Below are 14,473 nucleotides of genomic sequence, written 5' to 3' on the forward strand. Positions count from 1 at the left end.
TCTACTTCGTCAGATTGTCCGGCGGCGCTGTGACTTCTTGACGGCCTGCTGTCCTCCTGCTTCACCGTTCAGGGCAGGCAGGATTCTCCAGCGGAACAAAAAAGGCCAGCCCCTCACCCCCAAAATCTGAAGCTTCTTCTCTCTCTCTGCCTCTGCCACACTGGAGTAGTCATCTCTCGTCGACACTTGCAGTCTCGCCGCCCAAAGGAGGGTGGTGGAACATGCACCACAGATTTGTAGCTGATACCTCCCACAGTGACGAACGTTGATGCATTACAAAAATGCACATCCGTATGATATACAGATCTACTCCACTTACACAGGAAGTAGTCGCATACGTCACTTTACTCAAACCAGGAATTGAACGTCATCGTAAAAGCTGTGAGTTGGAAGGTCTGTACCTCTATGGTCTGTACAACGTGTAATATAAATTAAACACGGATAGTCTTTATTTATACGCGATCGAACAATCCAGTTGTTTAAAGTAATGAATGAAGCAATTGCCATACTGTTGAAATGTTTGGTTGGCAATTTATTTCTGAATTCAGCGTTCAGTTTACCTTGCATGTCTTGTCAGCTCAGCTGACTGCTTCGAAGAAATCCACATGATGTGTATGATCAAGATGTGTGTTTATTTTGAGCTGACAAAATGCAGAAGCTATTCGGGTTTCAAAAATGCGGTTCAATTGTTTCCCGGCTTGCATGTACATACATGTACATGTATTGTATTTATTTTTATTTTTTGTATCACTTAGCCATCTTGATTTATGGACTAGCTCTAGAATAGCTGTGGTATTACATACATAGTAGTAGGCTATATAATACATAACAACATACACACACGTAATAGCATAGCACACAATTTGAACTCTCGTACTGACATTTTCATAATCGATAAATACATCGAATTAAAATTTTGGGCTAGTAATATCACAACCATTCTATAGGTACTAGCCAAGACCTATTAGCTAAAATTGCATGCTTATTTTATCCCATCTGTATGGTTCAGAATCTTCAGATGTGTAAAATGTCTATAATTATGCATTATTTTTTACCCCCAATTTGTTCAAAGGTTGAAGATGTCCTGGATTAGAGAAGGCGAGCTGAACTTCATTGAGAAAATCACAGCCAACATACTCAAGGTAGAATATTACAAAACTTACGCTTGTAAATTAATTTCAAGTGACACTGAGAAAAACACATTAGTACTGAATGACTCATGTTGACGCTGTTTGCAACAACTCACAGAATAATCCATATTGCTCTCAGATGAAGTTAGTCATACAAATTGTGTGTGTGTGTGTGTGTGTGTGTGTGTGTGTGTGTGTGTGCGTGTGTGTGTGTGCGTGTGTGCGTGCGTGCGTGCGTGCGTGTGTGCGTGTGTGTGTGCGTGTGTGCGTTTCCACATACAAATTCTATAAAGTCAGTGGTTCCCAAACTGGTGCGAGTGCCTTCTAGGGGGTGCGCGACATGAAAAGGCTAATGGTGGTGCTATGGATTTATTATACAGTAAATATATTAACATACTGTATTATGCCAATATATGGCAAGTATATGCAGAATATAGCCTATGCTGCATATATATGCCATAATCAGGTTCATATATGCATTATAGGAAATATATATAGCTTATGCAATTTGTATTTCCATGTGGGGGGTGCGTCAGCTAGGTCAGGAGGTAACGGGGGGTGCATGGCCAAAAAGGTTTGGGAACCGCTGCTATAAAGGAAAGATGAAATAAGCTGTGTGGGTGAGACCAATATAATACCCAGGGAACTGAGCACAGAAACCAAACTGCATCAAAACTCAATATGATGTATAACTGACTGTACAGTGTACACAAACAGCAAAGTCAAATGTAATCAACATGCAATACTCATGGATAAAGTTCCGTAGAAGCCAGCGTGTCTTCTGTGAAAGGAATGCAAAGCATGCTGTGCACCGGAAATAGCGGATCTACAAGCTCACAACATGTCGCAGTGCGACTGCAGAAGTCTCTAGACGGGTGCTACACCAGAATGCTGCGTGCAGTACTTGACATCAGCAAGATTGTGCATGTTACCAACAATACCCTGTATGAGGGTGAGCCAGAAAGTAGCAGCCAGGAGAATGAGATTAGCAGGACACTGCCAAAGACATCAAGAACTGCCAGCCAGTAAAGTAGTGCTGTGGGAACCAACACATGGGCATCGATCAAGAGGACGTCCCACATTAACATATGTGGATGTACTCAAGAAAGACGCAGGAGCGTAAAGCACCAACGAGCTGGCCGGGTGTATGGAGAACCGGGATGACTGGAAGTGACGATGGAGGGCTCGTCTGAGGACGACCTAGACTAGAGTATTTGAAATGATCAACCTAGCAATATAATCCAAGTTTAAGCATCTTCCATAAACATGGTCTCAGAAATGCAAAGAGGTTAATGCCTCAAATCTGTGTTGTTTTCCAACTGGTTGGCTGTAAAATAGGTTTAGAATGATAATACCTAAACATCATTACATTTTCAGTCTTTATTTTGCTTTATTCCATGTATACTGTAATTGGGAATTACTGCTCTGGCGACTCTTACGCCAGGGCTCCACCGGACGCGTTGCGTCTCCGTCGCGTGCGTCAAAAAACGCACCGGTTCAATTTTAATGCACGTGTCGCGTCTGCGTCAACGCAACGCGGGCAGTGGAGCCACCCTTCATTGATTAAAAAGGGAACATTCCCTGACGGTGACGGTGACGGAGACGCGACGCTGACGCGACCGGTGGAGCCCTGGTGTTAGGAGTTAGTTGGGACACCTGTTCAGCAGGGAACGGAACTGGGAGTGATTGCGTGTTCTTCCAAATGCGTTAAGCCCTCCTGGAGAAACTCCCCACTGTCAGCTGAAAAGAAGTGATGTCAAGTGTTTTGGAGGAGACATGTGGTTGGCTCTTAGGGATCAGCAGCAATTACTAATTTCAAGAGATAAAAAAATGCCATCTTTGTCTCTCTTGAACAGGCTGGTCCAATACCTAAGCATGTGGCCTTTATCATGGATGGCAACCGACGCTTTGCCCGTAAGAAACATGTGGAGCGACAGGAGGGACATATGCAGGGCTTTAATAAACTAGCAGAGGTAAGGTCATGAAAGATGGCAAAATTACCACCAGACAGTTTTGTCTCAATCTTTGGCTGGGACTGCCTTATTTCACTACTCTACTGGCCATTCTGAAATGTGACAATCTAGAGCTGGATGGACCGCTATACATATACGTTTTTGCTTCACATATTTGTTGTCAAGGATGACATGTTGCTGATATGTACGATCTATATTTGACATTAGAGTTGCCTAAGACTAACTATGTAACTTTTAATGTTATGTAATCTTTCAGGACATTATCCGTAATTGACTGATACTTAACAAACAATACTAATGTTTGTTTATTTGTTGTTTGACATTGTTAATAATGCTAATATAATAATGTTATTACCTTTGCATAGTTACATCAGTGCACAATCCACATTGAAACGTGTGGTTATGATGAATGGTGGTACAGGGTGGATTGGCTTTTCAGGATGCTGTTTAATAATGATAGGGGATGAAAGCCTTAGTGACATTTAGTTTTCCCCTTCAGGCACTACGTTGGTGTTTGCATCTGAACATTCGTGAGGTCACAGTTTATGCCTTCAGCATTGAGAACTTCAAACGGTCCCAAGATGAAGTGGATGGATTGATGGAGCTAGCCAAGCAAAAGTTTGTTAAACTGTTAGAAGAGCAGTGAGTATCAAAATCATATTTATTGGATCTTAAAAATCTGCTGCAGAGAGAAAAGAGATCCTCCTGCATCTAACCCATATTAGTAATCATTAATATGACTTCTTTCTTTAGAAAGATTAGAAGTATTAAATATTGTATTGGCCATTAAAGGACATTCACCACTTTTCAACCTACCTTCATATAATTGGTCCTCACTAATGATCATGATAAAATAGCAAAAACAAATTCAAAGTCTGAAACCCATACACCAGTGACATCATCGATGGGGAATCCAAGCTAATAGAAGCTGCAGGCTTTCTATTCCTGAAAAGTTGCAATATGAAAATGGAAGCAATCGTACTCACGATAATACAAATCTAAATATTGTTTAAATAAAATCTGCCTAACGATTATGTGGACGGGTTTCTGAACTGCCCACAGCCCCCCTATTAGACACAGACTGAGTAGAACAAAATTGTGCCATTTTATCATGAACATTAGTGAGGACCAATTATATGAAGATAGGTTGAAAAGTGGTGAAGTGGTCCTTTAAACTAAAGGAATACTCCACCCCCAAAATGACAGTTACTCACCCCATGGATGCTTGAATTCATGGTGTATTTACTTCCACGATGAATAAAGATTCCAAAAACGAAAGATTAACAACAGCAAAACTCAAACTTGGTGTCCCTATTTTTGGCATGTAATTAAAGGTGAAAATGTAGATTATTTCTTTTTAAATAGTGAAATTTACAAGCTCACAATGTTTCGCATTACGGCGAGTTGTGAGCTTGTTGATGGACTTTTTTCACTGCTATATTTGTCCTACAACAAAGTGATTAGGTAGGGTCAGTGTTGCCAGATGTATGATAATTATCGTATTTGTACTACTATGTACGATGTACGATCAATAAATTCCTAAAATGTGTAAATTTTCCAAATTCCCTGGCTGCTGATTCGGGATCCGGTTTGGCTTTTCAAAATAAATCAGTAAAACTGAACCTAGATCTGTACTTGTAAGTCATCACTTACAAATTTGCTTGTTTAATCTGTATCCTGATTCCTGACTTCCTGAGTGAGTTCTCTATCCCGATTGGATATAATTGATATGCCGACCTGAAAATGCATTTTCTGTTTAATAAAGAGAAAATCACTTACCTTTAACTGAGTTTCTTCAGGGAATAGATACATACAATAGATATTGAAAGACTGACAAATTACTGAATAATGAATATAGTTGCTGGTCCAATCCTGCATGCAGGTTTATTACAGGTTTGACTCAGCAACCAGACGGTGGTTTGTGTAGGTTGTCTAAAGTTGCGTACTGCCTTTAAACAAGACAATTACCCCCAACCAACTTCACTCTGAGCTTCCTGAGAACAGGACATGGACATATGCAGAAAGGCAGGGATTTTGTTGTCTTTTTAGGTTGGGTGACAAATCAAGAACCTTTCTCAATTCTTTCCTCTTGACTTGTAGGCTACATCTTGCTCAACCCCTGGGTAAATTCCCATAGAAAGGAGGTGTTATTCACTGCCTTCTGTTTTTCCCTTTTCTCCTTTTGTATTTGTTGATGACATTGTGTTAATTCTTTATAATGTTGACGAATTTAATTGAATACATCGAACCACAATGGAAACAAGTCCTCATGATGTTTTTGTGTTATCCTTTTATGCTGTACCAGAGCCATAGAGTAAGACAGAGTTGCGACATTGAGGGGGCAGAAAACAGCCTGGTCACATGGTTTATGTACTCGCACGAGCCCATAGACTCCAATGCATTCCGGAAACCTCCGGTTGTCCCCATTCAATAGAAGTCTATGTAGAAGAGCCTGGCTCCATGAAGTGAACGGAGTTGTTGTAACTCTCTTACTCTATGGCCCTGGACTGTACCATGTGCTGTTTACATTTCTGACCAATGAATGAATCAATCACAATTCACCACCTACTCTCCTCCCCCCTCCCCAGGGAGAATCTTGAGAAGCACGGTGTTTGCATCCGTGTATTAGGAGACTTGACACTACTGCCACTGGACCTTCAGCAACATATCGCCAAAGCTGTGGTCGCAACCAAAGCTCACAACAAGTATGCAACTTTGTATTCATTCTTACATGTATAGATACCCCAGGCTATAGATACCCAGTACCACAGACTGCTTTCATGTTCCCGAGCATGATCACGTTTTTATTGCATTGGGGGGCTTGGTGGTCACATGAACACACCTATATTTTACCTATACTGCCCTACAAAGCCAAAGTGCAGTAACTAAGCGAAGAATCAAACGGATAAAAAAGGATATTATGCATTTTAACTGGCCAGCCAAATGGGTATATTGGTGATATTGCACTAATTGTATATCTGTTTATGAGAAGCGACATTGCCCTTTATGTATGGAGCGTGTCTTGAGTGTACAGGGTTTGATGAGGTCAGATCAACATACAGTATGGAAATGTCAGAACAGGTCAGCTCCATATATGGAGATCTAAGGGTGGCGGCGGGGGCAGTGTCTTGACTCTTGAGTGTACAGGGTTTGATGAGGGCCCAGGTACGGCCGGGCCTTAATTTTCAGGCCTGTTGAGAACTCTAGTTTTCGCCGGCTGCCGGGCACGGCTGCATTAATAACTTTGGGGCAGGCCCGTCTTGAGGTAGGTATCAATCAAAAGGGAGACATCGAAGAGGAAGGATGGATGTGGAAGGATCAACATATGGAACGTCAGATATACCCTGTATATCCATATATTGAGATCTAAGGGTTTGAGGTTAGATGTAGAGTTGCTGGCCAATATTGATAACATCAGGGATCTCCATACTGTATATGGGCTTAATTGCGACAGCAGGTTGCATTTACTATGACATATGGGATCTCCATCCCTGATGATGTCACATGGGCTTTCCCATGTATGGGGATTTTGAGTGATACACTAACTGGTTGTCTCGTTGTTGGAGATGGTGGTGGCGCCCTCACATGGATGTTGGTGGTTGGGACAGGAGACTTGGGACTTGCCATATTGTACAATTATTTTCTATGTTCAATTCCTTTAAAGGGGAATACCACTCATTTTCAACATTAATATACCTTAGAGTTGTTGTGTGGAAATAATAATAAAGTCCCCCCATTTTGTGTTGCCTAGAACTGGAGGTCTGAAAAAAATCAGTAACATTATGAAGTACATCTTTGTGATGTCACTGAGAAAATGTTGAAAATGAGTGGTATTCCCCTTTAAGTACCTATATTTATAAAAATCACACCCGTGTGAACTGAGTGGTGCACGTCAGTGACGTCACATACTAACCATAGCAACCATGCTCGTTTTTTTGGTTGCTAACCATAGCAACCATGCTCATTTTTTGGTACGAACAAACACGGGTACACGGGTACAAAGCCAGTTGTTGGAGTGGTTTGCACCACTCAAAAACCGCAAGAGTAACATGTTTTATTCATCATGTATGTAAGTGTATGTTCATTTGTTGTTTCATATTTATTATTTATATCAGAACACTCGGATCAACCTGACCTGATGAAGACATAATATTTCTGCTACTTTTGTTTGAACCTTACCTACCTACACTATCTGTGAAATGTAACACTGTGTGTATTCAGTGATGTTATAAGTATAAACTAAAGTTGAATCATGTATACTGAATATACTCACCTATAATCTACATGATTTAGAAAAAATCTTTATGACTGAACAGCTAAACCTATTTTTAACCTGTCTGATAAGTATGTGATCACCTTTACCTGACGAAGGCTAGATTTGGTCGCAATGTACTCACTGACAGCAAGAAATAATGTATTAAAAAGGTTATCACACTATCTTTACTTCCCAGCACCTGCGAATGGCTTGTATGTGCCTCTTAGACTTTGTCATTCTGAGTACAAAGTTCTCATCTCTGTGTCTCAGCTTTACCCTGCACCATGACCACTCATCTCCTGACAAAATGGTTATTCTAAACTGTCCTGTTCAACAGATGCTTCTTGAATGTGTGCTTTGCATACACCTCAAGATATGAAATCACCAATGCAGTCAGGGAAATGGCTTGGGGAGTGGAGCAGGGACTTATCAAGTCAAGGTAAGCACCAGCTTCAGATACACCGACCGCTGTCTTGTGAATTCATCTTTTCAGCATCCCAGGCACATATGCAAGGGATAATGTAAGGCTAGGTGGTCATTGTAGGTAGATAAAACACTGACAGGGTGATTTATCTATCAACAATGACTACCTAGCCATACATTGTCCCACTTATTACATGGCTACTTAATACATAAATTAATAAATTGACCCAAAAGTGACAACCGTAATGAAAGTATTCCAATTATTTTTTGGGTACTGCATAGTCTATTTCTCACTTCAAATGTTTTCAAAAACATTCTTGAGAGCAAGGTTTAGTTAAATGACATTGTGTGTTTGTTTACATGACTGCCATGTTGGTACAGCATAAAATCCAAGCAGTGCAGCCAGGTGCTCTGAGCCTTCGATTAAGCGGTAGTCTGTTATAGAGCCTGAGAGTCTGTTATCAAGAAATAACACACCGCTGGATTCAGCGATTGACCAATCAGAATCAAGCATTCAAACAAGCCATGTAATAAACAGTAGTACGTAACATCATCATGGGTATTATCATCATAATGTATTTAGCTCTACATACAATACCGTGCAATGCACAAGCTAAGTGGTTCTCAAAGTTGGGGTCCAGTGACCCTCAGGTTTCCTTGAGGGCGTTCCTTCCGGACCCTTACAGGACTTACTATATTCTATACAAATTGGAACCAAATAGACCCTTATGGGTCTATTTGTTGTGTGATATTAGTCTGGCTTATTAGCCAGGCTACCATTAAAGAGCCTATTATTGGCTAACCCCAATCACACCCACAATGGACGATTGGCGCGGAATAGTCCTTGATATTTTCAAAATGGAAAAATTAACATACATCCTAAGAACTAGACTAGACCATTTCTACCAAATTTGGAACAACTGGATAGTACACATTGCCCCTCTGAGAGCTGACTTTGTGTGATCTCACTGGTCCTATTTGCCTGCTTTATGATCTTTGTAGAAAATGTTTAAGACACCCTTCCTCTTCTCATGGTCGAAGTTCAAAGCTGTTTTGTTTTTGTTCCCCTCAGCAATATTGTAAATACTTTCGTTTCTTGGTTGTTGTTGTTTCTTTGTCTTTGTCTTTTTCTGCCCACTCTTTCTTCTTTTTCTCCTTGTGAAATGTACACTCTGAAGCGATATTGCCCTTTGCCCCTGTTAAGTGTTGACTTGATGCCATATGTAGTCCTGAAGAAAGCAAGGATGTTACAGAGACACTGGAAATGGAGTCACTTGGAGGGGGGAGGGAGGGAAGAGGGGTGAAAAGAAATCCTGGGAATTGCACTTGTGTCCTATGTATACATAGAAACGCTGTATATATTGTACTGCTTTTTCCAATTAAAATAAATATTATAAAAAAATAAATAAAGAGCCTATTAATAAGTGTCTGTCTGTCTGTCTCTCTGTCTGTCTCTGTCTCTGTCTGTCTCTCTCTCTCTCTCTCTCTCTCTCTCTCTCTCTGTCTGTCTGTCTGTCTGTCTCTGTCTCTGTCTCTGTCTCTGTCTCTGTCTCAGTGATGTGTCCGAGGCCATGCTCAGTGAGTGTCTGTACAGCAGCAACTCCCCCAACCCAGATCTTCTCATCCGCACCTCAGGAGAAGTGCGCCTCAGTGACTTCCTCCTTTGGCAGGTGATTATGGGACTGGCCTCTTGTTAAAGGGACATTTCACCCTTTTTGCAAAAATAATAATATGTTAATGACGTTTAGAAGATTTAAAACACTTTCCTGGGGGTCTTTATGTGTGTAATTTGTGGTTTTTGATATTTCAGATTTTAGCAGTGAGTCCAGTGTCTCTGATGTCATGGACACTGGGCTCACTTACTTCCTGGACTAAAATTATCATAATGCTTTGCACTGCTCCTCCTTGTGGATAGAGGGAGGGCTGCCCAGTGTCCACTGTCCATGACATCAGACACTGGGCTCACTGCTAAAATCTAAAATATCTAAAACCACATATTACACACATAAAGACCCCCAGGAAAGTGTTCTAAATCTTCTAAACGTCATTAACATATATTTTTTTGCAAAAAGGGTGAAGTGTCCCCTGATTCATACGTGGGACTACCACTGTCCCTCGCCAAAAATAGCCAATCTACAAGCTCACACCGCATCGTATAGCAACGCGTTGTAAGCTTTGTAGATCTCCTCTTTTTGGCAAGGGTCACTGTTGCACCTGTTTTTTGTAAGATTAGCTACTACTCATTGCTACAGATGTATGTATTTATTTACTTTTTCGCACCTTCAATTCATATACTATTACTATACAATGTTTTAGTAAAATAGCATTACTTGCGTTACTGTGAATGAAGAATCCAAAGATTAAGAGAATACCTGATGAATTGAAGAAATAGGGGTCCAGGATTAACACCAGTAAAACTATATAAAAAAAGAATGTATAACTCTTATACAGCTCTCAGAGTATGCCTGAGCAAACACATGCATGTGAACTCGGCTGTGTTGAAGCCTACATGAATGCCCAGGTGTGTTGTGTTAATGACGTGTACACAATCATTTTAATCCAGTGTTAAATGGCACCATCTTGTAAGGATTAATGGCTCATTCCCACAAGCAGAATCGGGAGCAATAGTTGTTACCATGACAACTGATCTAACACTGTACACTGTACACTCTAACAACTGTCTCAAAGTGATATCTAAGAAAAGCTATATATACTGTATATAATGGCCTTAATTGGCCTTAGCAACAACTCACAGAATAATCCATATTGCTCTCAGGTGAAGTGTGTGTGTGTGTGTGTGTGTGTGTGTGTGTGTGTGTGTGTGTGTGTGTGTGTGTGTGTGTGTGTGTGTGTGTGTGTGTGTGTGTGTGTGTGTGTGTGTGTGTGTGTGTGTGTGTGTGTGTGTGTGTGTGTGTGTGTGTGTGTGTGTGTGTGTGTGTGTGTGTGTGTTGCACGCGCCATCACATGTTTCACATGTGATGGCATGTTCACATCACTTAGTTATTCCGCATGCCTGATGTAGTGTACCAGGTATTCATCTTCTTTTCATTTTCTTTTTTCCCCCATCCTGCAGACCTCTCACTCGTGCATAGTGTTCCAGTCAGTCTTGTGGCCAGAGTACTCATTCTGGAACTTGTGTGATGCCGTCCTCCAATATCAATTCAATTACAGATCGATTCAAGTAAGTATACTATGTTATTCAGTTGACATTTGGTTGATGTGTCACAAATAGCATACCTGCATTGGAGGAGAGCAGGGCTTGAACAGTCCGTTCCGAGCAGAGTAAGTAGGTCAGAGTGGCTTATTGTCCGTATCAGCCGAGCTAGAAAGGCGTCTTATCCCCCTTTCAAGGCTCTAGACCAGAGAGGTAGAACGCCACACCTACTGTCATCTACTGTCAGCTTTGTTACCAAGCTGTGCTATCAAACCCAGAAATGTGGATTTCAAAGGCGAACACACACAATACTATTTTAATGTTTCTGTTCTTAGATTCTACCCCAACATAGTGTTTCTAAACCTTTTAGAAAGGAAAAAATAGGGTAAAAAAGTTAGACATTTTATTATCTATAGTATTATTTTATTTATCCAGGGTAGGCTTGCTGACAGCTGACTGCTGAGTCTGTTTTTCAGCAACCCCCTGCTTCACTCATCCAGTTGCACACTTTCTCACCTGCAAAATACAACCAAAGTGTTATACTGGAGCAGTTAATAAATGCAATATGCTCAAAAACACTGTCAGCCAGGCTAAGATTACGCAAGTTACATGTCTTTAGCTTCTTCATATTTATTGTCCATATGAAAATGTTTCACTTACAAATCAAACAGGATAATTGCCTTTTTATTTTATCTTTGAACCTCTTTTGTACCAGAAAATAAAACTGTTAGTACTAGTTTAACAGACCTAATTCAAACTTGTATCTCTATCAAAGGAAGTACCAATAACACACACACACACACACACACACACACACACACACACACACACACACACACACACAGAGGAGTTGAGGTCTAACTGGATAATTAAGCTCTTTATACAGTACATATCCCTGTATGACCCTCTTAAAATGAGTGACCTTGGATTGCATTGCAATCCAAGGTACTCATAGTACAGCATACTGTACTATGAGGTCAAACAAGAAGAGTAAAACTATTTAAATTCAATTATTATTTCTTAGATAATATTTTATATCTCATTTTAATGTTCCACAAACATAAGATCCTCCTTTTGGGTTATTGTAAACAGCATACAATGATTACACATTGCAAGCAAACAAAAGCATATTTGAAAATCATGAATAATGACAGAAAGACAAGCCAAGCGTCTAGTAGTCTATACAGTCCATATTGTGTACATACAAACACATGGAAAGAATGTCCTGGAGAACTGGGAAAGACTTCAGGCATGAAAATGCATGTTGCTCTTGGAGCATGATGCTTCGATGAGGCACACCGAAACATGATGTAGGCATTAAGCAGTTAAGAGCCCTGAAGGAGAGTAAAACAAAAAGGATCAACCCCAAGGCTAATAATGCTTGTTAATTTAAAAGGATCCATGGCTAATAACACTTATATGCCTTAATACATTATATTGCCCTTGCTCAGAAACACCTTAAATATTTTATATATCTGAGAAATAGTTAATCTTTCACTCAATTGCGGGATCTCCTGTTGCAAGTTCATGATGTAATTTGCCCATGTGTGGTCCAGCTAGGATTGTGCTAATAAAATGTGTTAATAAAAAGTATTGCTTTGATGCTCATGTTGTTAACCTTAGGAAGTATTAAGTTGTTTTTTATTAGCACATGCATTCCATAGGACTAGACCACACATACCATGTATAGTGTATTAGTGTTATATCTGTTGCATGACATAACTCTCCATTTACACTGCCCTATTGTCCATATACATGCTGTGTTTGCTTTTAAATTTGTATCAAGGAAACCTTTTTCTGTACATTTATCAAAATGAAATGAAGTAAAGCTTTTGTCTTTATTAAATGACCTTATTCACACAGGCATTTTGCTCTCATGTCATACTCATGTCATAACCATAGAGACAAATGGCTGCCGTGTGAATATGGTCAATTAAACTAACCAGATCTAAGCAGTGGTATCTGTGGCTTTGCAGAAAGCCCGAGAGCTCCACAGAGAGGAGCAGGCTCGACTGCAGCTAGAAGCAGATCGTGCCTGTATAGCAGAGGTCCTGCAGCATCATGGGAATGGGAAGCCAGCTGATGCCCAGCGGAGACAGGAAGTACTGTTAAACTACACTGCTTGTCGAGAGGAACGGTCTCAGGACTTCCTAAAAGCACTGAAGCATAAGAGGAATACTTTCTTAAGTGATTTATCCAGCCAAGCTGCCATGGCATAGAGAAGCTACAAAGAATAGACCCCCATGTTGAAATGGGGCTAACCTCTCCCTTCCTCTTTCTGAATACGACTTCCGTTGAAAAGGGAAGAGCGAACACGAACTTGCAACAGTTTGTTTTTGTATTATTGATTTATACAAAGATGAGAGGGTATTTTTTTTTACCCCTATGGGGCTATATTGTAGTTAGTATATGGGGGATTTATTTATGGCTATAGATCTTAAAAGGACATGTCTGGTCAAGATGTAGCTTAAAGATGTATATATTGTATAAATTGTGTGTCAAATACATGCCACTTACTAGAATATCAGGTACTGGGCCCAAGTTTTAGATACAAATTTGAAAGCAGTACCATTGAGCGCTTTTCTTGTGGCCAAAAATGCTATCTCAATCGCAATGTAAATTGTTAAATCTGTCTCTGATGTTGACAAATGACAATATACAAAACTATATTTTGACCAGCTTTCTTAGTGAGAACACAATTGTGATTATCTGTATGCTAATGCCATGTTGACTCACTTAACTCTTCATTTTTTACCATGTTGCCACTCAGTCATAAATTAATTAAAACAAATTAAATTGGCTATGTGACAGACTGTGACATTGTGTGTGTGTCTGTGTGTGTGAGACATGTGTTTTCAAGTTATTAATGTCATTTTATGTTTTTACAGATAGATAGTACTGAGTAACATGGTTCAGCCTTAAATTTGGTTGCAGTGAGTTGGAAAACAATACGGAGACAACTTGAACTAAAGGTGGCCTTACACTAGCCGATAATCGGGCATTTTTGACGCTCAGGGGTTGCCCGACCGCTCAAAGCGTGATCGGGATCGGCCCGATCAACATCAAGCATGTTTGATATTTGCTCTGCCCCGCTCCGATTATCCTGTAGTGTGTGGTGCTATCAGATTTCAGATTTAAAAAAATCGGCTAGTGTAAGGCCACCTTTAGACATACTTAAAAATCACATATCCACAAATTAAAGTTCAAAACAGAATGTGCTGGAAGTTTGCTCAGACAGCATGGACAGTCTTGAGTGTGAGTTGAGCAGGTTGATGGGTGAAGGAATATGTCTATATATTTATATACAACAAACAGTAGATTAAAGGACAGCATTTTATCAATAATCATACACAAGTACACTGGTCTTATGGTATGTTTGTCCTGGGAGAATAATTTTACAGTTACTATTAATTTGTATTTTATTCCAGTCACCCTCATATTTAGGCTATCAAGAACTTGTAATTACCTGTGTGGAAATAGCCATGCTGTAATGTGTAATCAATCTTCACAAATAATAATACACCAAGTAATTTGCACA

The 14,473-nt window shown here is 40.1% G+C and overlaps 1 protein-coding gene across 4 annotated transcripts; it reads left to right on the plus strand.

The window, feature by feature from the left end:
* The first annotated feature begins 305 nt into the window (after positions 1 to 305).
* dhdds (dehydrodolichyl diphosphate synthase) lies at positions 306 to 13,753 on the plus strand. 4 transcript variants are annotated; one of them, XM_079504036.1, is made up of 9 exons: positions 306 to 381; positions 1,073 to 1,142; positions 2,987 to 3,103; positions 3,603 to 3,745; positions 5,692 to 5,808; positions 7,696 to 7,797; positions 9,337 to 9,451; positions 10,855 to 10,962; positions 12,912 to 13,753. In XM_079504036.1, exons 2-9 carry the CDS (start codon positions 1,080 to 1,082, stop codon positions 13,152 to 13,154), a joined length of 1,008 nt encoding a protein of 335 aa, XP_079360162.1. In that variant the 5' UTR covers positions 306 to 381; positions 1,073 to 1,079; the 3' UTR covers positions 13,155 to 13,753. The 4 variants fall into 4 exon arrangements, with proteins under 4 accessions (XP_079360162.1, XP_079360161.1, XP_079360163.1 ...); XM_079504035.1 differs by having other exon boundaries at positions 321 to 393; XM_079504037.1 differs by having other exon boundaries at positions 378 to 408.
* The last annotated feature ends 720 nt before the right edge of the window (positions 13,754 to 14,473 follow it).

Source organism: Electrona antarctica (assembly GCF_951216825.1).
Source record: "Electrona antarctica genome assembly, chromosome: 6".
NCBI classification, from domain to species: Eukaryota; Metazoa; Chordata; class Actinopteri; order Myctophiformes; family Myctophidae; genus Electrona; species Electrona antarctica.

Bases quoted from the DNA above. Each gene is read 5' to 3' on its own strand.
- dhdds (XM_079504036.1), top strand. From the start codon at position 1,080: ATGTCCTGGATTAGAGAAGGCGAGCTGAACTTCATTGAGAAAATCACA. The intron at 5,809-7,695 runs GTATGCAACTTT...CCTGTTCAACAG, and splicing joins GCAACCAAAGCTCACAACAA to ATGCTTCTTGAATGTGTGCT. The intron at 7,798-9,336 runs GTAAGCACCAGC...TCTCTGTCTCAG, and splicing joins CAGGGACTTATCAAGTCAAG to TGATGTGTCCGAGGCCATGC.